Source organism: Borostomias antarcticus (genome assembly GCF_949987555.1).
Source record: "Borostomias antarcticus genome assembly, chromosome: 12".
Lineage (NCBI taxonomy): Eukaryota > Metazoa > Chordata > Actinopteri > Stomiiformes > Stomiidae > Borostomias > Borostomias antarcticus.
In genome coordinates, this window is record NC_140245.1 from 671,394 (window position 1) to 694,558 (window position 23,165).

Genomic DNA, 23,165 nt, shown 5'->3' on the forward strand with positions numbered 1-23,165 from the left:
GATGTTGACGTGTTTGTGTGTGTTCAGGGATGTTGACGTGTTTGTGTGTGTGTTCAGGGATGTTGACGTGTTTGTTTGTGTGTTCAGGGATGTTGACGTGTTTGTTTGTGTGTTCAGGGATGTTGACGTGTTTGTTTGTGTGTTCAGGGATGTTGACGTGTTTGTTTGTGTGTTCAGGGATGTTGACGTGTTTGTTTGTGTGTTCAGGGATGTTGACGTGTTTGTTTGTGTGTTCAGGGATGTTGACGTGTTTGTTTGTGTGTTCAGGGATGTTGACGTGTTTGTTTGTGTGTTCAGGGATGTTGACGTGTTTGTGTGTGTGTTCAGGGATGTTGACGTGTTTGTTTGTGTGTTCAGGGATGTTGACGTGTTTGTTTGTGTGTTCAGGGATGTTGACGTGTTTGTTTGTGTGTTCAGGGATGTTGACGTGTTTGTTTGTGTGTTCAGGGACGTTGACGTGTTTGTTTGTGTGTTCAGGGACGTTGACGTGTTTGTTTGTGTGTTCAGGGATGTTGACGTGTTTGTTTGTTTGTGTGTTCAGGGATGTTGACGTGTTTGTTTGTGTGTTCAGGGATGTTGACGTGTTTGTGTGTGTGTTCAGGGATGTTGACGTGTTTGTTTGTGTGTTCAGGGATGTTGACGTGTTTGTTTGTGTGTTCAGGGATGTTGACGTGTTTGTTTGTGTGTTCAGGGATGTTGACGTGTTTGTTTGTGTGTTCAGGGACGTTGACGTGTTTGTTTGTGTGTTCAGGGACGTTGACGTGTTTGTTTGTGTGTTCAGGGATGTTGACGTGTTTGTTTGTTTGTGTGTTCAGGGATGTTGACGTGTTTGTTTGTGTGTTCAGGGATGTTGACGTGTTTGTTTGTGTGTTCAGGGATGTTGACGTGTTTGTTTGTTTGTGTGTTCAGGGACGTTGACGTGTTTGTTTGTTTGTGTGTTCAGGGATGTTGACGTGTTTGTGTGTTCAGGGATGTTGACGTGTTTGTTTGTTTGTGTGTTCAGGGATGTTGACGTGTTTGTTTGTTTGTGTGTTCAGGGATGTTGACGTGTTTGTTTGTTTGTGTGTTCAGGGATGTTGACGTGTTTGTTTGTTTGTGTGTTCAGGGATGTTGACGTGTTTGTTTGTGTGTTCAGGGATGTTGACGTGTTTGTTTGTTTGTGTGTTCAGGGATGTTGACGTGTTTGTTTGTTTGTGTGTTCAGGGATGTTGACGTGTCTGTTTGTGTGTTCAGGGATGTTGACGTGTTTGTTTGTTTGTGTGTTCAGGGAAGTTGACATCTGGATGCCTGAGATGGAGCAGCAGGAGGTGCCGTCAGGCTGGTGGGACACGGAGGCCGACCGCTCTCTCCTGGTCGGAGTCTTTAAACACGGTGTGTGTGTGTGTGTGCACGCGTGTGTGTGTGTGTGTGTGTGTTTGACTAGAAAGAACACATTTTTAACTTGGTCCTCAGTGATTCAGAAACGTGGTGTATTAGCATATTGTTTTTTTTGTTTGTGTGTGTGTGTGTGTGTGTGCGTGTGTGTGTGCGTGTGTGTGTGCAGGTTATGAGATGTACACCACCATGCGGGCCGACCCCTGCCTCTGTTTCCTGGAGCGCGCCGGTCGCCCGGACGACCGCGCCATCGACGCCGAACAGCACACGGGCGACGCAGAGCTGGGAGACGAGTGAGACTCTCTCATTACAGATCCAACATGGCCGCCGCTCACACTCGCTAGCTTCTGATTTGAGAAGAGAGACGTACCTCAATGATCCCAGAGCGAGGACATTTGGGCGTTTCGAAATTACAGCATACATACAATTGCATTAACACTTGGCTTTACACTGCTCATTCATTAACACTTGGCTTTACCCTCTGCTCATTCATTAACACTTAGCTTTACACTCTGCTCATTCATTAACACTTGGCTTTACACTCTGCTCATTCATTAACACTTGGCTTTACACTCTGCTCATTCATTAACACTTAGCTTTACACTCTGCTCATTCATTAACACTTAGCTTTACACTCTGCTCATTCATTAACACTTGGCTTTACTTATTGATTCACCCTTCGATTGGAACCGTTCCATAGAGGCTGGTATGGGATGTTGTGTGATTGACGGCCTGCTGTGTGTGTGTGTGTGTGTGGTGTGTGTGGTGTGTGTGGTGTGTGTGTGTGTGTGTGTCCTGCAGAGCGGACTATGACAAGTACTCTGAAGACCCAGAGTTCAAACCTGCGTCCCGACACACCAGAGACCTGTATGAGGAGGTGAGACTCCTTACTACTTCCTGTTATAAGAGTTACTACTTCCTGTTATAAGAGTTACTACTACTTCCTGTTATAAGAGTTACTACTTCCTGTTATAAGAGTTACTACCTCCTGTTACAAGAGTTACTACTTCCTGTTATAAGAGTTACTACTTCCTGTTATATGAGTTACTACCTCCTGTTATAAGAGTTACTACTTCCTGTTATAAGAGTTACTACTTCCTGTTATAAGAGTTACTACTTCCTGTTATAAGAGTTACTACTTCCTGTTATAAGAGTTACTACTTCCTGTTATAAGAGTTACTACTTCCTGTTATATGAGTTACTACCTCCTGTTATAAGAGTTACTACTTCCTGTTATAAGAGTTACTACTTCCTGTTATAAGAGTTACTACTTCCTGTTATAAGAGTTACTACTTCCTGTTATAAGAGTTACTACTTCCTGTTATATGAGTTACTACCTCCTGTTATAAGAGTTACTACTTCCTGTTATAAGAGTTACTACTTCCTGTTATAAGAGTTACTACTTCCTGTTATAAGAGTTACTACTTCCTGTTATAAGCGCGTTAGCAATAGAGTGAGCGTCAACAAAAAAAAGACTTTTATTTTGAAACAGGATATTAACATAAATCGTGGTGATCCCTCCCCCCCAGCCTGACTCCATGACCATGGAGGACGACATCGTGGTGGAGGACCGGTCGACGCCGGCGCCGGTCCCGGAGCGGCCGTCCTCGGTCCAGAGCGGAGCCTGTGATTGGCCCACCAGCTCGTCCCTGACCGCCCGGCTGCGCCGCCTCATCACGGCCTACCAGCGCAGCTACCGGCGCGAGCAGCTCAAGATGGAGGCGGCGGAGAAGGGCGACCGGCGGCGGCGGCGCTGCGAGCAGGCCAGCAAGCTGAAGGAGATCGCCAGGCAGGAGCGCCAGCAGAGGTGAGCTAGCCGCCCGCTAGGGAGGAACGAGGAGGACTCGAACCCCTGTGAAATGTTGACCTCCCTCCCTCCATCTCTGCTTCTCTCTCTCCCCTCCTCTCTCCATCCCTCTCCTCTCTCTCCTCCCTCCATCCCTCTCTCTCTCTCACTTCCCTCCTCCCTCCATCTCTCTCTCTCTCCTCCATCCCTCCCTCCCTCTATCCCTCTCTCCCCTCATCCCTCCATCCCTCTCTCTCACCTCATCCCTCCATCCCTCTCTCACCTCATCCCTCCATCCCTCTCTCTCTCCCCTCCATCCCCCTCATCCCTCCATCCCTCTCTCCCTCCCTCATCCCACTCTCCCTCCCTCATCCCTCTCTCTCTCCCTCCATCCCTCCATCCAGGTGGACCAGGAGAGAGGAGTGTGACTTCTACCGCGTGGTGTCCACCTTCGGCGTGGAGCGCATCAAGAAGGAGGCGGGGAAGCAGGGGGCGGAGCCAGAGCTGGACTGGACGCGTTTCCGCACCTTCGCCCGTCTGGACAAGAAGACGGACGAGAGTCTGAGCCGATACCTGCTGGCCTTCCTGGCCATGTGTCGACGCGTCTGCCACCTCCGCCCCGCCCACGGAGACGGTAAGGGCCGCTACGCACACACACACACACACTCGCTCACACACACTCGCTCACACACACTCGCTCACACACACACACTCACTCACTCACTCACTCACTCACTCACTCACTCACTCACTCACTCACTCACTCACTCACTCACTCTCTTCTTCTCTCTCTCTCCCTCCCTCTACCTCTCTTCCCTTTACCTCTCTCTTCCTCCCCCTCTCTCCCTCTACCTCTCTCTCTTGTTCTCTCCCTCTACCTCTCTCTTCTTCCCTCGCTCTTCCTCCCTCTCTCTCCCTCTACCTCTCTTCCTCCCTCTCTCTCTCCTTCCCTCTCTCTCTCTCTCTCTCTCTCTCCCTCCCCAGTCCCCTCAGAGCTGTCTCAGTCCCTGGCCCCCATCACAGAAGAGCGAGCCTCGCGCACCCTCTACCGCATCAGCCTCCTGCGCCGCCTGCGTGAGCGCGTCCTGCCCCACCCCTCCCTGGACGAGCGCCTGGCCCTTGCCCCGCCCCCGCCCGGCTCCGAGCTGCCCGCCTGGTGGGCGCCGCCGCTCCACGACCGCCAGCTGATGCTGGGCGCCGCCCTCCACGGCGTCAGCCGCACCGAGCTCTCCATCTTCGCCGACCCGCAGTTCTCCTTCGGCCAGGCGCGCAACGACTACCTCCAGAACCAGCAGGCTCCGCCCCTGCCGCCGCCGCCTCCCCCGGCCACCGCCGTGCCCCGGGGGGAGGAGGAGGGGGAGGGGGAGGAGGAGGCGGGGCGGGCCGTCAAAGAGGAAGAGGAGGAGGAAGGGGAGGAGTCACGTCTGCTGGGGGACATGGCCGCGGCTCCCGCGGACGTCCAGACCACGCCCCTGAGCCACCACGACGGGAAGGCGGGCCGCGCCCGCACGGGCTGGGGCTGGAAGAAGAGCAGAGCGAGGGCGCCGAAGGGAGGGGGGAGGAAAGGAGGCCGAGGAGGAGGAGGAGGAGAAGGAGGAGGAGGGGGGATGTCCGACTCAGACTCCGTCACGGATTCTGGCTCGTCATCTTCTGACGGCTCAGGAAGCTCCGAGGAGAGCGGGGACAGCGACACCGAGAGGGAGAGAGGTGAGAGAGAGACGTGTGTGTAGTTGTCTACAGCAGAGTGTGTGGTAGTCTAGCAGAGTGTGGTAGTCTACAGCAGAGTGTGTTTGTTAGTCTGTAGCAGGGTGTGGTAGTCTGTAGCAGAGTGTGGTAGTCTACAGCAGGGTGTGGTAGTCTACAGCAGGGTGTGGTAGTCTGTAGCAGGGTGTGGTAGTCTGTAGCAGAGTGTGGTAGTCTGTAGCAGGGTGTGGTAGTCTGTAGCAGGGTGTGGTAGTCTACAGCAGGGTGTGGTAGTCTACAGCAGGGTGTGGTAGTCTGTAGCAGGGTGTGGTAGTCTACAGCAGGGTGTGGTAGTCTACAGCAGAGTGTGGTAGTCTGTAGCAGGGTGTGGTAGTCTACAGCAGGGTGTGGTAGTCTGTAGCAGAGTGTGGTAGTCTGTAGCAGGGTGTGGTAGTCTACAGCAGGGTGTGGTAGTCTGTAGCAGAGTGTGGTAGTCTGTAGCAGGGTGTGGTAGTCTGTAGCAGGGTGTGGTAGTCTGTAGCAGGGTGTGGTGGTCTACAGCAGGGCGTGGTAGTCTACAGCAGGGTGTGGTAGTCTGTAGCAGGGTGTGGTAGTCTGTAGCAGGGTGTGGTAGTCTACAGCAGGGTGTGGTAGTCTACAGCAGGGCGTGGTAGTCTACAGCAGGGTGTGGTAGTCTGTAGCAGGGTGTGGTAGTCTGTAGCAGGGTGTGGTAGTCTGTAGCAGGGTGTGGTAGTCTGCAGCAGGGTGTGGTAGTCTGTAGCAGGGGGTGGTAGTCTGTAGCAGGGTGTGGTAGTCTGTAGCAGGGTGTGGTAGTCTGTAGCAGGGTGTGGTAGTCTACAGCAGGGTGTGGTAGTCTACAGCAGGGTGTGGTAGTCTGTAGCAGGGTGTGGTAGTCTACAGCAGGGTGTGGTAGTCTACAGCAGGGTGTGGTAGTCTGTAGCAGGGCGTGGTAGTCTACAGCAGGGTGTGGTAGTCTGTAGCAGGGCGTGGTAGTCTACAGCAGGGTGTGGTAGTCTACAGCAGGGTGTGGTAGTCTGTAGCAGGGTGTGGTAGTCTGTAGCAGGGTGTGGTAGTCTACAGCAGGGTGTGGTAGTCTGTAGCAGGGTGTGGTAGTCTGTAGCAGGGTGTGGTAGTCTGTAGCAGGGTGTGGTAGTCTGCAGCAGGGTGTGGTAGTCTACAGCAGGGTGTGGTCGTCTACAGCAGGGTCTGGTAGTCTGTAGCAGGGTGTGGTAGTCTACAGCAGGGTGTGGTAGTCTACAGCAGGGTGTGGTGGTCTACAGCAGGGTGTGGTAGTCTGTAGCAGGGTGTGGTGGTCTACAGCAGGGTGTGGTAGTCTACAGCAGGGTGTGGTAGTCTGTAGCAGGGTGTGGTAGTCTGTAGCAGGGTGTGGTAGTCTGTAACAGGGTGTGGTAGTCTGTAGCAGGGTGTGGTAGTCTACAGCAGGGTGTGGTAGTCTGTAGCAGGGTGTGGTAGTCTGTAGCAGGGTGTGGTAGTCTGTAGCAGGGTGTGGTAGTCTGTAGCAGGGTGTGGTAGTCTACAGCAGGGTGTGGTAGTCTACAGCAGGGCGTGGTAGTCTACAGCAGGGTGTGGTAGTCTGTAGCAGGGTGTGGTAGTCTGTAGCAGGGTGTGGTAGTCTGTAGCAGGGTGTGGTAGTCTGTAGCAGGGTGTGGTAGTCTGTAGCAGGGTGTGGTAGTCTACAGCAGGGTGTGGTAGTCTGTAGCAGGGTGTGGTAGTCTGTAGCAGGGTGTGGTAGTCTGTAGCAGGGTGTGGTAGTCTGTAGCAGGGTGTGGTAGTCTACAGCAGGGTGTGGTAGTCTACAGCAGGGCGTGGTAGTCTACAGCAGGGCGTGGTAGTCTACAGCAGGGCGCTGGTCTCTCATTCTCCGGGTGCGTTTGTTTTAGCAGCTGCTATGAAGATGGGCGACGGAGACGAGGAGAACAGCATGCTGTCCCTGACCGCCTCCCAGGACGGAGCTGCCCTCACTGACCCCCTCAGAGTGGACTGGCCCAAGGTACGCACACACACACACACACACACACACACACACACACGTATACATACACATATACATACACACACACACACACATATACATACACATACACACACACACACACATACATACATACATACACACACACACACACACACACACACACACACACACACACACATATACATACACATACATACTCCCCAGCTCAGTGGCCTTGTGGTTAGAGCGTCCGCCCTGAGATCGGGAGGTCGGAGGTTCGATCCCCGGCCGAGTCACACCAAAGACTATACGAAATGGTACCCAATGCCTCCGTGCTTGGGCTGGATTGGGGGTCTCTGCGATATACTAGCATCATGTTCCGGGGGTGGACTTGTACATCAAGCTACCTCACGCTGAGGAACCAGGAGTTGAGGCCAATTTATACTTCGTCCGACAGACAGAAATGACGTCACTGTCAACACTTTTCTGTGTCGGACAGGGGCGTTTTACACCTACCTAAACTTTCTAATGTCGCAGACTCAGTTGTGATTGGATCGCTAGATAGAAGGCAGGTTCGTTGCCATGGATCAATCAGCCACGCGTCTGCGAGTTATACCGGAGGTGATCAGACACTTCGCTGAAGTATAAACGCCAAATGTTGGTCGACTTTTATTTTTCCGTCAACAGACATTTGTCGTACGACACTTGACTGAGTATAAATGAAGCTATAGGCTCCTGTCCTACGGGCCACTAGGCTCCAGAACCATTGGTTCTCAAGGTTCTCAAGGCTACTTGTTCCCTTTAGGACCGGGTGTTGATCAACCGCCTGGACAGCCTCTGCACGCTCGTCCTGACCGGCCAGTGGCCCGCCGGGCGCCGCTACGCCGCGGAGAGCCAGCTCATCTCCACCGCCTCGGACGAGCAGGGTGCCGGGGACGAGCTGGGGTACTCCCGGCTCATGAGGAAAGCCCACGGCGCCGCCGGTGGTGAGGAGGCCGACGGACAGGACTCTGAATTCACCGTCAAACTCCTCAAGGTGAGAGGAGGAGGCACGGGAGGAAGGAGGAGTAGCTCATAGGTGCCGGGTTAATTAGAAGAAAGTCTGAGTGTGTCTCTCTCTCTCTCTCTCTCTCCCTCTCCCTCTCCCTCTCCCTCTCTCTCTCCCTCTCTCTCTCTCTCTCCCTCTCTCTCTCTCTCTCTCCCTCCCTCCCAGGAGGAGGGGTTGAAGCTGACCTTCTCCAAGCATGCGTTGATGCCCAATGGGGCAGGAGGAGAGAGCAGTGGACGTAGGAAACGCAGGGACCAAGAGGTGTGTGTGTGTGTGCGTGTGTGTGTGTACGTGTGTGTGTGTGTGTGTGTGTGTGTGTTGCACTTTGTCTTCAGCACTAGATTAGTCTCTTAGTCGTGTTTAGAAGGGAGGTGTGCTTTTGAGTTCTGGTGAGTACCAGCACACTGACCTCCTACGTTAAATGCAGTGATTGTAAGTCACTCTGGATAAAAGCGTCCGTAAACGACTAATGCATGTATGTGTGTGTGTGTGTGTGTATGTGTGTGTGTGTGTGTGTGTGTGCGTGTGTGTGTAGCGTATGCATGAACTGTAGAGTGCAGAGATTCAAGGAGACTGAAAATGTAAGTTTGTCTCTGTAGACGCATATCTGCTCTAATACTGACATCACCCCCCCCCCCCCCCCCCTCGCCCAGTTGTCGGACCCAGACGGGGCGGTCCTGAGCGGCGAGCGCGCCCCCCGGCGGCGGGACCCTCCCCACTGGCTGAAGGAGAACCCCGACTACGAGGTGGAGGGTGACATGCTGGAGGTGGGGTCACATACCAACGCCATGACAGCTCCCAGCGTTACTGCCACCACGTTCGCCGGTGGCTGATCTTCTCTCTGTTGTCTCTCTCTCTGGTCTCTCTCTCTGGTCTCTCTCTGGTCTCTCTCTGTGGTCTCTCTCTCTCTCTGGTCTCTCTCTGGTCTCTCTCTCTGGTCTCTCTCTCTGTGGTCTCTCTCTGTGGTCTCTCTCTCTGGTCTCTCTCTCTGTGGTCTCTCTCTGTGGTCTCTCTCTGTGGTCTCTCTCTCTGGTCTCTCTCTCTGTGGTCTCTCTCTCTGGTCTCTCTCTCTGGTCTCTCTCTCTGGTCTCTCTCTCTGGTCTCTCTCTCTGGTCTCTCTGTGGTCTCTCTCTGGTCTCTCTCTCTGGTCTCTCTCGTCTCTCTCTCTGGTCTCTCTCTGGTCTCTCTCTCTGGTCTCTCTCTGGTCTCTCTCTCTGGTCTCTCTCTGGTCTCTCTCTCTGGTCTCTCTCTCTGTGGTCTCTCTCTCTGGTCTCTCTCTGTGGTCTCTCTCTCTGGTCTCTCTCTCTCTCTGGTCTCTCTCTCTGGTCTCTCTCTGGTCTCTCTCTCTGGTCTCTCTCTCTGCGGCCCCCAGCTGCTGGTGAACAGGAACAAGAGGAGGCGGAGGAGGAAGAGGACGGACAAGGCGCTGACCGGCAGCGAGAAGGTGAAGGTCATCGACATGCGGACGGGGAAGAAGGTGAGCTGCTCTGTCAGAACAGGAAGTGCCTCAGCTGCTGTTCCTGTCCGGTTCAGCCCAGCTGTTGGTGTGTTTATTTATTTGTTTGTTTGTTTGTGGTCCAGGTGGGAGCAGCGTTCGGACCCCTGCTACAGGACCTGAAGGAGTACCTGGAGGAGAACCCAGACTACAGCGTAGCGCCAGACTGGGCGGAACCCGTGCGCAGCTCTGTGAGAACCCAGACCTCTAACCTCTCTCTCTACGATGCTGCCGGCCAATCAGAAACCTCTCTCTACGATGCTGCCGGCCAATCAAACGCCTTCTTTAGACCCACGTTCTGACTCCACTCTCTCTCCTCATGTTCTGTCTCTACTCTCTCCATGTTCTCTCTCTACTCTCTCATGTTCTCACTCTACTCTCTCCTCATGTTCTGTCTCTACTCTCTCCTCATGTTCTCACTACTCTCTCCTCATGTTCTCACTACTCTCTCCTCATGTTCTCACTACTCTCTCCTCATGTTCTGACTACTCTCTCATGTTCTGACTACTCTCTCATGTTCTCTCTACTCTCTCCTCATGTTCTGACTACTCTCTCCTCATGTTCTGACTACTCTCCTCATGTTCTGACTACTCTCTCCTCACGTTCTGACTACTCTCCTCATGTTCTCTCTACTCTCTCCTCATGTTCTCACTACTCTCCTCATGTTCTCTCTACTCTCTCCTCATGTTCTCTCTACTCTCTCCTCATGTTCTCACTACTCTCCTCATGTTCTCTCTACTCTCTCCTCATGTTCTCACTACTCTCCTCATGTTCTCTCTACTCTCTCCTCATGTTCTCACTACTCTCCTCATGTTCTCACTACTCTCTCCTCATGTTCTGACTACTCTCTCCTCATGTTCTGACTACTCTCTCCTCATGTTCTGACTACTCTCCTCATGTTCTGACTACTCTCTCCTCATGTTCTCACTACTCTCTCCTCATGTTCTGACTACTCCTCATGTTCTCACTACTCTCTCCTCATGTTCTCACTACTCTCTCCTCATGTTCTCTCTACTCTCTCCTCATGTTCTCTCTACTCTCTCCTCATGTTCTCACTACTCTCTCCTCATGTTCTCTCTCCTCACGTTCTCACTACTCTCTCCTCATGTTCTCTCTCCTCATGTTCTGACTACTCTCTCCTCATGTTCTCACTACTCTCATGTTCTGACTACTCTCTCCTCATGTTCTGACTACTCTCTCCTCATGTTCTCACTACTCTCATGTTCTGACTACTCTCTCCTCATGTTCTGACTACTCTCTCCTCATGTTCTGACTACTCTCCTCATGTTCTCCTCTCTCCTCATGTTCTCACTACTCTCTCCTCATGTTCTGACTACTCTCTCCTCATGTTCTCACTACTCTCTCCTCACGTTCTGACTACTCTCTCCTCATGTTCTCCTCTCTCCTCACGTTCTACTCTCTCTCCTCATGTTCTCCTCTCTCCTCATGTTCTGTGTGTTCTCTCCTCATGTTCTGTGTGTTCTCTCCTCCCAGGGCTTCCTTCCTGAGAGTCTGTTCCACCGGCTCCTCAACGACGACTCTGAGATCCCGAAGCGAGGCCGCCACCGCCGCCGCCACCACCACCACCACCACGCCCCCCCGCCCGCCCCCCTGCAGGACCCCCTCCTGGGGGAGGGCGAGGAGGAGGAGGAGGAGGAAGAGGAGGAGGAGACCCTGGTCTCCGACGGGGCCTACATGATGGACGACGAAGACCTGGAAGACGCGAGCAACCTGACCGCCTCCCACCACTTCCTGTCCCCCGACTTCGACGTGAAGATGGAGGGAGGCGACAGCCTGTCTCAGGGGGGGTACGAGAGCTCCGACCGCGAGGCCCTTCTGGACGACGTCATCATGGCGCAGAAGGACGAATCAGACTCTTCCTCCTCCAGCTCAGACGATTGATCATTGGTCAGACGTAGCTTCCTGCCCGCCCTCCTTGGAATCATGTAATTTCCCCATGAAATCTTATTATTCCTGAGCATTTATTTTCATCATTATGTTTTCAATTATGGATGAATATGGCTTTTGTTCTTCTTTTTACTCATTTGTTTTTATGTAGTTTTTTTTTCTTTCTTTTTTTTGGGGACGAAAAGAGCAGGTTTGCACCCATCTTTTCTATGTAGTTTGTTTTGGGAGGCGAGAGGAGCAGGCGCGCGCCCACCCCCGTCTCTCTCCGTTACCCTACATTCGTGATGCTCCTCTCCCTCTCCGCCCGCCCGAGCCCTCGTCCCCCCCAACGCCCTCCGGCTCCCTCCGACCATCCATCCCAACTTCAGCCTCCGTCGTGGGTGGGGGGCCCCTGCTGTACAAACCCCCCTTTTGTTACCCAAGAAACTGCAAGCTGGCCCTCCGGTATTCCATGAGACTGGACGAGTGGACAACGTACCGAGCTCCCTTGATGCCTGAGTCTGATTTGATAGGCCGTTTCTGTGCCCGGTTGAGTCAGTGAACTAGGAGGGGGCCCAATGTCTGGATGTACATTTTCTTTCTGGAAGTGGGGGGGGGGCGGGAGGTAGGGGGGTGGGATGGGGGGTGTATTAGTTACTGGTCCAGTGCTAGGAAGATGGGTGTATTGTACAATGTAGAACTGGTCAGTTGTGTGCTATGGTGCAATACATGACGGCAGTGATAATTCTTGTTTTACGACCTGACTGTATCTGTGATATTAATAACAGCAATCTACAGTGAACTCGAATGAGTGGTCTAGTCTGTGTGTATTTGTGACATTTCTTTGCTGAGTTAGTAGTTAAATGGTGGGTGTTTTCCTAGTGTGGGTGACAGACTGGGGCTGATGGACGAGCTGCAGGGTGTTTCAGCCCCAGCAGAGAAGCAACCCTCCTCGGTCAAGAGAGTTTGACGTAATTTCCCAAGTCAAACGAATCCCGGAAGCAAAGTTTCAAGCATCAGGCAATGTAGTGCTAGTTTAGTGGAGCGATGGAGGTAAGGCGGCTGACATTCAAAACATTAACTAATGTACTCGAGTCCACCCAAAGGTATTACTGATCTGGAATCAGCAGGTTCTGTCCCCAGACGAGGATCTCAGGACGTGTTAGCTTAGCTTGTGTTGTGAACACAACTTTCACACACGGGCAAACAACCATACTTGCTGATTCATGAAAACACCTAAGAGTTACATGTAATATATATATTTAGTTAGATAACTTGCTACCCTAGTGAATCTAGCAGGGTCAAAACAAAGGTCCACACATCGTCTGATCCTGCGCGTCCAGAACCCTTTGTCATCACATGAAAATGTTTTTTTGCACTGAACTAAAATACTATTTTTTTGCCGACAATTGACCCGGTCCTGGATATTTATTTGACTTTGGTTGTATATTATACAAGTTTTTTCTTGATTTTATTGTATTATGGATTAGATATCTAGCTTAGCTACCTGGAGCCCACGCTCGATTATGCTCATTCGATTGTAAAACCTTACCCATATTCTCACTTTATCCATATGGTTTATATAAATTAACTACTCTATTGATTTGGTTTTGGTAAATTAACAAATAAAATCAATTTCAGTGCTAGTGTTAAAGCAAAAATATATTCTGATATGACCTCAGCTGAATTAGTTTTCCTCGTTTCTCCATCAGATGAAACGCATCAGTTGACGATGAATCTAGTTGATTGGTCTGGTCTGATGAATCTAGTTGATTGGTCAGGTCTGATGAATCTAGTTGATTGCTCAGGTCTGGCCTCAGTCTGCAGGCCCAGCTCGTCTAGCCGGGGTCGCATGTTCTGTTTCTTAGCTTTCTACAAAGAAATAACGACATTTATTCTCCATTCAACCCCGTATATCGTTATCTGAAGAGTTAAACCAGTGACATTGGTGTTGCAATCCAGCCAGCCAGCAGGTTTAAGCAGCTAACCCTAGCTAGTAGGCTAGCATCCTCCATGGTTGGGTAATAGAGCTAGCTCGCTAGCGACATGATGGATCTGAATTTCTACTCTGATCTCTCTGATGGAGCTGCTGAACACGTTGATCAAGACTTCCTGGAGACGCAGTCTTATAATGGATACCCCGGGAACAAGGTACAGGGCCGGGGGAAGGTGCTAGCGGGCTAGCTCAACCAGGGCTAAGCTAACTAGCTAGCATGCAGGTTCTGTCACCCGATGGTCTGTTAGCTTCCAAGGCTAGCTAGCTCAAACTCATGATAACCACAAGCAAGTGATATTAATCAAAGGGGCCGTGTAGCCGATATAACGTGGGTTGGTCTGAGTCTGGTTAACTATGTGAGCAGTGGTAAGGTTAGGAGCTCTTGACTGGGTCATTCATTCATTCATTCATTCATTCATGGGGGGCATTCATTCATTCATTCATTCACTAACTGGAAACGTGGGACCATCAGATTCGTGTTCTTCTCTAACCTTATTGCACCAGCTTGCTCAAGGGAAGGTAAGGCTAACCCTCCACTCTTCTGTTCCCAGTTTCCAGGAGGTGGGGATAACTACCTCACTATCACAGGTGCTGGCCACCCCTTCCTCTCTGCTGAGGTGCGTGTTTTCACAATTAAAGTGACATATTTCACACTTGTCTAATAATGGATTACAGAGCAGCCGTGACTGTGTGTGGTATTCAATTTGTAAAAGGCGTCCAATCATGCACTGTGCCCACATTACATTACATTACAGTCATTTAGCAGACGCTTTTATCCCAAGCGACAAACAATAATTGCATTTAAAGTAGGAAAAGCCGATGTATTACAACTTGACAACTCACAAGTGCTTCTCCTTTCTAAAACAAGTGACTAAGAGCAGAATCTAGTGCTGAAGGCAAAGTGCAAGAGTAGCAATCTAATAGCGATCTGTGCCCTCGTCTATGTCTCTGTTCAGCAGACGTTCCACACGCCCAGCTTAGGCGATGAGGTGTTCGAGATCCCGCCCATCTCCCTGGACCCGGACCCGGGCCTCAGCGTGGTGGGGGACGTGGTGTCCCATTTCGGGGAGCTGTCGGAGGGCGCGGGGGGCGGCCCGTCGGGCGCGGGCGGGCTGGCCAGGAGCGCGGTGGTGGTCGGGGGCAACGACCCCTCGTTCGCCTCCACCTACGTGAACCCCGGGCCCCAGGGTCTGGAGCAGCTGGGCCTGGGCGTGATGAGCCAGTCTGGGGGCGCCGCTCTGCTCAGCTCCACGCTTGGTGTGGTGAGTTGGGACTCTAAAATAACCCTAACGTACAGTGACCCTAACGTACAGTGACCCTAACGTACAGGAACCCTAACGTACAGTGACCCTAACGTACAGGAACCCTAACGTACAGGAACCCAAGGGTGTTCTCAGTTTTTTTGTTGATGGGCGCTACACTACTGATGCACCTCTCTGTTATGTTGTGCTTCGAGTGTGTTGTACTTATTATTCTCTCATGAGGGTTTAAAGGCATTATTTTATGTGACTAGTGTACATGTGACCAACCAGCCAAGACCCAAAACTGTGTCTCTCTCTCTCTCTCCCTCTCTCTCTCTCTCTCTCTCTCTCTCTCTCTCTCCCTTCCCTCCCTCCCTCCCTACAGGAGCTGGGCCATTCCATTGGCTCTCATTTCAGCAGCTCCTCCCCCATGACCATCGACGTCCCGCTCGGGGACATGAACCACAGCCTGCTGGGACACAATCAGCTGGCCACTATCGACCAATCAGAGCTGAACGCACACCTCGGGCTCGGCCTCGGGGGCGGGGCCATTCTGTCCCGGTCCAAGTCACCTGACCAGCCGCTGTCGGCCACGCCCTCTCCGGGGGGCTCCGTACAGGATGAAGACATGGATGACTTCAGGGTGAGTCTCATCCTTTTGGAATTAGACATACTTAGAAGAGAATTTGAAGGTCTATTAGCCATCTGTAACAAGTACAAGTTTATTGGAATTCTTGTCATCTCTTGTCCTTACAGTGTCTTAGCAGCACTAATGAGTTCCTCATTCCAGTCCTGGGTACTCAGATAGACGTCTAAGGTTCCCAGACTGGCAATTTACTAACCCTGTCTAGAAGTCTATCAGTATCATTCTCATCTACTTATCCCATCTTTCTTAGGTTTTGCTTTTTTCATGAATATAGTCTCACACAGCTCCCATGTGTGTGTTGTTGACAGCTTCCTGTGACCCTGTTTAGACTTGGTTTTAAAATGCGTTTTGGACGATCAGATCACAAGTGGACAGCGAGACACATCGCCGTTTACACCCGTGTCTATCATGCGTCGCCAAATGTGTCCAGCTGACCACTTGTGTGCGTATGTAGTAACCATAGTAACTCACTCACTCCTGCCTGCGCGCAGCTGTTCCATGTAAACAAATCAATAATCAGTCGGTTTGATTTCGAACAGATTTTTGTGCATGAAAGCAACCGAAGATGTTTGAAGAACTAATGTAGATAATAGGACTATTCCAACTGTTTTGATTGATAGGACAAGTCATTTGCGACGTGAAAAAGAGCGCAAGATAAGGAGAAAAATGATCCTACATTGATGACGTGTTTTCCTGTTACGATTCTGTCAGGGACGCATTAGCGTTTAGACCACTAAAGATAAGACTAATCAACTACATTACATTACAGTCATATAGCTGATGCTAATCTGGTTCTGGTCTTTCCTTCTCTTGTCCCCTGTCCCTGTCCTCTCCCGCCCAGAAGAGTGTCCTGGTGGACTCTCCCATGTCTCTGTCCATCTCCCCCGCGGTCCTCTCCCACATGTCCCCGTCCCTCGGCCTGGCGTCCTCCGCCTCCCCGGCCCTGGGGAGGAGGGGGGGGGGCAAGCCGGCCACGCTGGCGCCCCCCGGGGGCGGGAAGAAGCCCCGGAAGAAGAAGGACCCCAACGAGCCGCAGAAGCCCGTGTCGGCCTACGCCCTCTTCTTCAGAGACACGCAGGCCGCCATCAAGGGGCAGAACCCCAACGCCACCTTCGGGGAGGTGTCCAAGATCGTGGCCTCCATGTGGGACAGCCTGGGAGAGGAGCAGAAACTGGTACACGCGCGCACACACACACACACACACACAGACGAACAGTCCTTTACAAGCCTTGGAATGTGTGATGGTTTGACCTCCAGTGCTTCGTCTCTCTCAGGTTTACAGGAGAAAGACGGAGGCGGCGAAAAAAGACTATCTGAAGGCCCTGGCAGCTTACAGAGCCAACCAGCTCTCCCAGGTGAGATGGTCCTAATAGTCCTAACCCTAACTGAGCTATCCAGCTCTCCCAGGTAAGATGGTCCTAATAGTCCTAACCCTAACTGAGCTAGCCAGCTCTCCCAGGTAAGATAGTCCTAATAGTCCTAACCCTAACTGAGCTAACCAGCTCTCCCAGGTGAGATGGTCCTAATAGTCCTAACCCTAACTGAGCTAACCAGCTCTCCCAGGTGAGATAGTCCTAATAGTCCTAACCCTAACTGAGCTAACCAGCTCTCCCAGGTAAAATAGTCCAAACCCTAACTGAGCTAACCAGCTCTCCCAGGTAAAATAGTCCTAATAGTCCTAACCATAACTGAGCTAACCAGCTCTCCCAGGTAAAATAGTCCTAATAGTCCTAACCATAACTGAACTAACCAGCTCTCCCAGGTAAGATAGTCCTAACCCTAACTGAGCTAACCAGCTCTCCCAGATAAGATAGTCCTAGCCCTAACTGAGCTAACCAGATAGTCCTAACCCTTAACCCTTACAGACCTAACCAGCTCTCTCAGGAAGGATAGTCCTAACCCTTAACCCTTACAGACCTAACCAGCTCTCCCAGGAAGGATAGTCCTAACCAGCTCTCTCAGGAAGGATAGTCCTAACCCTTAACCCTTACAGACCTAACCAGCTCTCCCAGGAAGGATAGTCCTAACCAGCTCTCCCAGGAAGGATAGTCCTAACCCTTAACCCTTACAGACCTAACCAGCTCTCCCAGGAAGGATAGTCCTAACCCTAGTAGTCTGTATCAGGATGATCTCTCTTTTCCCGACGTGCCTCTTTTCTGAGGCTGATTGGACATGCTCAGTCGTCCCGACTCGTCCCGAAAATCCCCCAACGTAGCCAACGGCGCAGGACATGCCACGCCGACTCATCCGCCGACGCTCACGGACGGCCGGTCATCGGCCCGGCGTGTCAGGGGCTTAACCGCTGTTTTTCTGTTAATCTCTTAGCCCACCAATGAGGTGATGGACACCGCCCCCTCTCCACCTCCAGTGGCTAACCCACTTCCTGTGGCCCGTCCGGCCCGCCTCCCTCAGCCTATCCCCGACCAGAACACCATCACCAACATCTGTGCCTCCAACATCATCCTGGACGTCCCCCAAGTCACGACGCGCTCTCGCACCGGCGCCAACAAGCCCCCGGGCCCCTCCCCCGCCACCGCCACGTTCACCCAGCCCTTCGTCCAGACGCCCGGCCCCACCATCACCAAGATCATCATCTCCAAACAGATGCTCCAGGCCGGCGCTCAGATCCACCAGCTCTCCGGCTCCTTAGTGACGCTCGTCCCCCAGGGGGCCCGCCCCCTGCACCCCGCCGCCGCCCGCCAGCCCCCTCCGCTGCAGCAGATGCAGCACGCCCCTCCCCCCCCGCGGCTCCAGCAGATGGTACACCCCCGCTCGCCCGCCCCGCCTCCCCTCCAGGCCAAGCCCCGCGGAGGAAGCGCAGGCCAGGGGCTTCCAGTGTCCGTCACCCCTACTCCTCCCCCTCCGCTGCAGATCAAGATAGTTCCCGCCTCGTTGCAGGACGACGCCGCTGTGCCCATCGTGGTTTCGACGGCCGCCGCCCTCCTCTCCTCCGCCGTGTCTGCTCCGGCCTACGCCACCCCCACTGCGGACGTGGTAAAGTCCAGTGACAGTGCAGACGAGGAGGCGCTTACGGAAGAGTTCACTTCCAGAGAGGTAGGTTGGGGGGTGGACGGTCTCTTTGGTCACAGTTATTCAGCGCCGGGCCCGGTAGATGACATTACAGTACATAACATCACTACATTACATTACAGGTGACATTACAGTACATAAAATCACTATTACATCATTTAGCAGATGCTTTAATACAAAGCGACTTATAATAATTGCATTTAACGTAGGTAGTCTGTACTACTACTCACCAGAACTCACAAGTGCATCTCCCTTCTAAACAAGTGACTAAGAGCAGTATCTAGTGCTGGATCCAAAGTGCAAGAATAGCAAACTAAAAATACAATAAGTGCCAGAGGAAGGATCATGGTGGTACTACTTGAAGAGATGAGTTTTAAGCCTGCAGCGAAAGATGGGCAGCGACTCTGCTGTCCTGACGTCAGTGGGCAGTTCGTTCCACCACTGCGGGGCCAGGACAGAGAAGAGCAGTGACTGCGTCGATCGACCGCAGGGGCCTCAGAGCGACGGGGCACCCACTCGCCCCGAGGTAGCAGAGCGTAGTGGTCAGGAGTGGGTTCCGGGCTTGACCATGGCCTGAAGGTACAGTCGGAGGCAGCTGTTCCTTTCATTGCCCTGTAGGCTAGTACCAGAGTTTTAAACTGGATGTGAGCTGCTACAGGGAGCCAGTGTGGTGAACGGAGAAGGGAAGTTGTGGAGAACTTGGGGTGGTTGAACACCAGGCGAGCAGCAGCTTTCTGGACAAGTTCCAGGGGTTTAATGTGTGACGCCGGGACCCCAGTAAGGAGGGAGTTGCAGTAGTCCAGGCGTGAGATGACCAGGGCCTGGATGAGCACCTGCGCCGTTTCATCAGTGAGGAAAGGGTGAATCCTCCGGATGTAGTAGAGCAAGAATGCTAGAGCAAGAGATGCTATCAACCGCAGCGAGTGGCTAGGATCGGGCTCGGTGTGAGGTTTTTGCGGACGGTTAGTCGAGCGCGTGTAAAGCGTCTTGTCCGTGTCGGGACGTGTTTGCTGATTGGTCGGCCGGTCTCCTCCCCCTCTTTCTCAGGTGGAGGTGGAGCTGAAGGCATCTCCGGGCGCCGGTCCAGGCTCCCTCAGCCTGTGTGTCCGTGCAGGATGCAGCAACCCGGCCGTGCAGAGCCAAGACTGGGACCAGGAATACTGCAGCAACGAGTGTGTGGCCACGCACTGCAGGTGTGGGATGACGCCATCTTACTGTAGTTTCCCATTTCCCAGCAGCTGAAACTTGTCTTCAGGAAGATGGTGTTACCATTGTTGTATAAAAGGGTGAACGTGATACGAGCATGACTAATCTTTGTGTATTTTCTCTCTCTCTCTCTCTCTCTCTCTCCCTCTCTCTCTCTCTCTCTCTCTCCCTCTCTCTCTCTCTCTCCCTCCTTCAGAGATATATTCATGGCCTGGTGCTCCATTAGAGGTCAGAACACTGCTGCTGTCAAATAAAGAGTGACCACATTTGGCCCAATCCTGACCACATTCAGCCCAACCCTGACACATTCGGCCCAACCCTGACAACATTCAGCCCAACCCTGACACATTCGGCCCAATCCTGACCACATTCGGCCCAACCCTGACCAAATTCGGCCCAACCCTGACCACATTCGGCCCAACCCTGACCACATTCAGCCCAACCCTGACCACATTCGGCCCAACCCTGACCACATTCGGCCCAACCCTGACCACATTCAGCCCAACCCTGACCACATTCAGCCCAACCCTGACCACATTCGGCCCAACCCTGACCACATTCGGCCCAACCCTGACCACATTCGGCCCAACCCTGACCACATTCGGCCCAACCCTGACCAAATTCGGCCCAACCCTGACCACATTCGGCCCAACCCTGACCACATTCGGCCCAACCCTGACCACATTCGGCCCAACCCTGACCACATTCGGCCCAACCCTGACCAAATTCGGCCCAACCCTGACCACATTCACTCCAAGCCTGACCACATTCGGCCCAACCCTGACCAACAGGAGAAAGGGACCACATTCGGTCCATTCAGGGAGGGAAGGAGGGTGGGAGGGGTAGGGAGTAGGAGACATGTGGAGGAGACGAATTGGGAGACCGACGACGGAGAAGTGAACAAGCACAACACTCAAGAGAAGCAGCAGGATGAAACATTAATCCACGTAATGGAACGTAGTTGAGTTTCTCAGACTGGAGGAGATGGGCTATAGGCTCTTTGCACAAGCTCCACTACTTCCTGAAATTCTACAGGCATCTTTATTTCCTGTCCTATACTACTGGATGGAAGTGATTAATCAGGTGTGCGGCACACCTGATCACACCTGATTAATCACTTCCATCCAATGGTATAGGACAGGAAATAAATATGCCTGTAGAATTTCAGGAAGTAGGGGAGCTTGTGCAAAGAGCCTATTGAGCAAGGATAGAAAGACTTAAGTATTTGTGAGATGATTATTATTTTTTTCTGTTTTGTTAATGTTTGGAAGCGCATACCACTACAGGACGTTTTACCATGTCCCTGAAGAGGACTGCCCTTCCGAGGGGACAGAGACCTCCAGGGTCCTAGAAGACCGCGGTCCGGAGGCCTCTCTGGGGTCCCATGCCTTTTTGACTGAGGAACCATGTCAATAACTTGATCCACAGCAGCCCGAAATATCATGAGACATTGTGCCACGATTATTCTCAGCTGTTTTGTAAAAAAAAAAAATCCTACTGGTGTTTTCTTACCTGCCTTTTGGTGCCGAAGGTTTGATATTTTGTGAAGTCAAGGAAAACAGTTTCTTATTTTTCTATCGTTAAACAGTGAAAGTGTATAATTTTCGGAGTATATATCGTCTTGGTTTGCCTTTCTACTTAGTGTAGTGACCTCTGACCCAGGACCTGTGTTTCCTGCGCACGCACGGTCCAGCGTGAATTAATGACTAAACATCAAGGTTGAGTTGACATTCATGGTCCTTTTTTTCTTTCTTTTTTTCTAATAAATGAGCAGTTAATGTATGCGCTCAAACCGGTGTGTCTTGTACTGTGTGACTCGCATAATAATTATCATTAATTACTGGACCTCGGGGGGGGGGGGGGGGCTTTATTTTACACACACACACACACACACACACACACTTCACACATATCTTCAGTGGCTGCCGGTGGAATTTGTCCTCTGCATTTGTCCCGTCCAAGCTTGTCCTCCAGGAGCAGTGGGCCGTCCTCAGCAGTGGCGCCCGGGGACCAGGTCCACATGCTGGGTCAGGGACAGGGGACCAGGTCCACATGCTGGGTCAGGGACAGGACCGGGGACCAGGTCCACATGCTGGGTCAGGGACAGGACCAGGTCCACATGCTGGGTCAGGGACAGGACCGGGGACCAGGTCCACATGCTGGGTCAGGGACAGGACCGGGGACCAGGTCCACATGCTGGGTCAGGGACAGGACCGGGGACCAGGTCCACATGCTGGGTCAGGGACAGGACTAGGGACCAGGTCCACATGCTGGGTCAGGGACAGGACCGGGGACCAGGTCCACATGCTGGGTCAGGGACAGGACCGGGGACCAGGTCCACATGCTGGGTCAGGGACAGGACTAGGGACCAGGTCCACATGCTGGGTCAGGGACCAGGTCCACATGCTCAGTCAGGGACAGGACCGGGGACCAGGTCCACATGCTGGGTCAGGGACAGGACCGGGGACCAGGTCCACATGCTGGGTCAGGGACAGGACTGGGGACCAGGTCCACATGCTGGGTCAGGGACAGGACCAGGTCCACATGCTGGGTCAGGGACAGGACTAGGGACCAGGTCAGCATGCTGGGTCAGGGACAGGACTGGGGACCAGGTCAGCATGCTGGGTCAGGGACAGGACTAGGGACCAGGTCCACATGCTGGGTCAGGGACAGGACCGGGGACCAGGTCCACATGCTGGGTCAGGGACAGGACCGGGGACCAGGTCCACATGCTGGGTCAGGGACAGGACTAGGGACCAGGTCCACATGCTGGGTCAGGGACAGGACCGGGGACCAGGTCCACATGCTGGGTCAGGGACAGGACTAGGGACCAGGTCCACATGCTGGGTCAGGGACAGGACTAGGGACCAGGTCCACATGCTGGGTCAGGGACAGGACTAGGGACCAGGTCCACATGCTGGGTCAGGGACTGGGGACCAGGTCCACATGCTGGGTCAGGGACAGGACCGGGGACCAGGTCCACATGCTGGGTCAGGGACAGGGGACCAGGTCCACATGCTGGGTCAGGGACAGGACCGGGGACCAGGTCCACATGCTGGGTCAGGGACAGGACCGCATGTTTTTTGTATTGGGTTGTTGGGAGAAAACCATTGTGAACACGGGGAGAACTCTGCACAGAAAGACCTGAGAGATACCCCACCTGAGTACCTGACCACCCTGGGAGATACCCCACCTGAGCACCTGACTACCCTGGGAGATACCCCACCTGACTACCTGACTACCCTGGGGAGATACCCCACCTGAGTACCTGACCACCCTGGGAGATACCCCACCTGACTACCTGACAACCCTGGGAGATACCCCACCTGACTACCTGACCACCCTGGAGATACCCCACCTGAGTACCTGACCACCCTGGGACATACCCCACCTGAGTACCTGACCACCCTGGGAGATACCCCACCTGAGTACCTGACCACCCTGGGAGATACCCCACCTGAGTACCTGACTACCCTGGGAGATACCCCACCTGAGTACCTGACTACCCTGGGAGATACCCCACCTGAGTACCTGACTACCCTGGGAGATACCCCACCTGAGCACCTGACTACCCTGGGAGATACCCCACCTGAGTACCTGACCACCCTGGGAGATACCCCACCTGAGTACCTGACTACCCTGGGGAGATACCCCACCTGAGTACCTGACTACCCTGGGGAGATACCCCACCTGAGTACCTGACCACCCTGGGAGATACCCCACCTGAGTACCTGACTACCCTTGGGAGATACCCCTCCTGAGTACCTGACTACCCTG

General features: G+C 53.0%; 2 protein-coding genes across 3 annotated transcripts in view; both read left to right on the top strand.

Moving 5' to 3' along the window:
- Positions 1 to 11,355, top strand: part of chd8 (chromodomain helicase DNA binding protein 8) — a 38,237-nt gene extending 26,882 nt beyond the window's left edge. Inside the window, exons 28-40 of one of the 2 annotated variants that reach the window (XM_084446877.1) lie at positions 1,268 to 1,371; positions 1,544 to 1,667; positions 2,176 to 2,251; positions 2,904 to 3,181; positions 3,565 to 3,794; positions 4,145 to 4,867; positions 6,766 to 6,875; positions 7,645 to 7,875; positions 8,053 to 8,148; positions 8,541 to 8,654; positions 9,260 to 9,364; positions 9,469 to 9,573; positions 10,877 to 11,355. In XM_084446877.1, coding sequence (XP_084303003.1) covers positions 1,268 to 1,371; positions 1,544 to 1,667; positions 2,176 to 2,251; positions 2,904 to 3,181; positions 3,565 to 3,794; positions 4,145 to 4,867; positions 6,766 to 6,875; positions 7,645 to 7,875; positions 8,053 to 8,148; positions 8,541 to 8,654; positions 9,260 to 9,364; positions 9,469 to 9,573; positions 10,877 to 11,284 — 2,704 coding nt within the window. In that variant the 3' untranslated portion in view covers positions 11,285 to 11,355. The remainder of the gene's footprint in view (positions 1 to 1,267; positions 1,372 to 1,543; positions 1,668 to 2,175; positions 2,252 to 2,903; positions 3,182 to 3,564; positions 3,795 to 4,144; positions 4,868 to 6,765; positions 6,876 to 7,644; positions 7,876 to 8,052; positions 8,149 to 8,540; positions 8,655 to 9,259; positions 9,365 to 9,468; positions 9,574 to 10,876) is intronic. The other variant, XM_084446878.1, reaches the window with a different exon arrangement.
- A 1,963-nt stretch (positions 11,356 to 13,318) lies between these two features.
- tox4a (TOX high mobility group box family member 4 a) lies at positions 13,319 to 19,667 on the top strand (the record flags this gene model as incomplete). The annotated part of the gene is made up of 9 exons (XM_084446881.1): positions 13,319 to 13,420; positions 13,817 to 13,882; positions 14,222 to 14,527; positions 14,892 to 15,149; positions 15,997 to 16,326; positions 16,427 to 16,507; positions 17,478 to 18,206; positions 19,230 to 19,375; positions 19,585 to 19,667. The coding sequence occupies 9 exons, from the start codon at positions 13,319 to 13,321 to the stop codon at positions 19,640 to 19,642; spliced, it is 2,076 nt and encodes a 691-aa protein (XP_084303007.1). The 3' UTR covers positions 19,643 to 19,667.
- Positions 19,668 to 23,165: the final 3,498 nt, after the last annotated feature.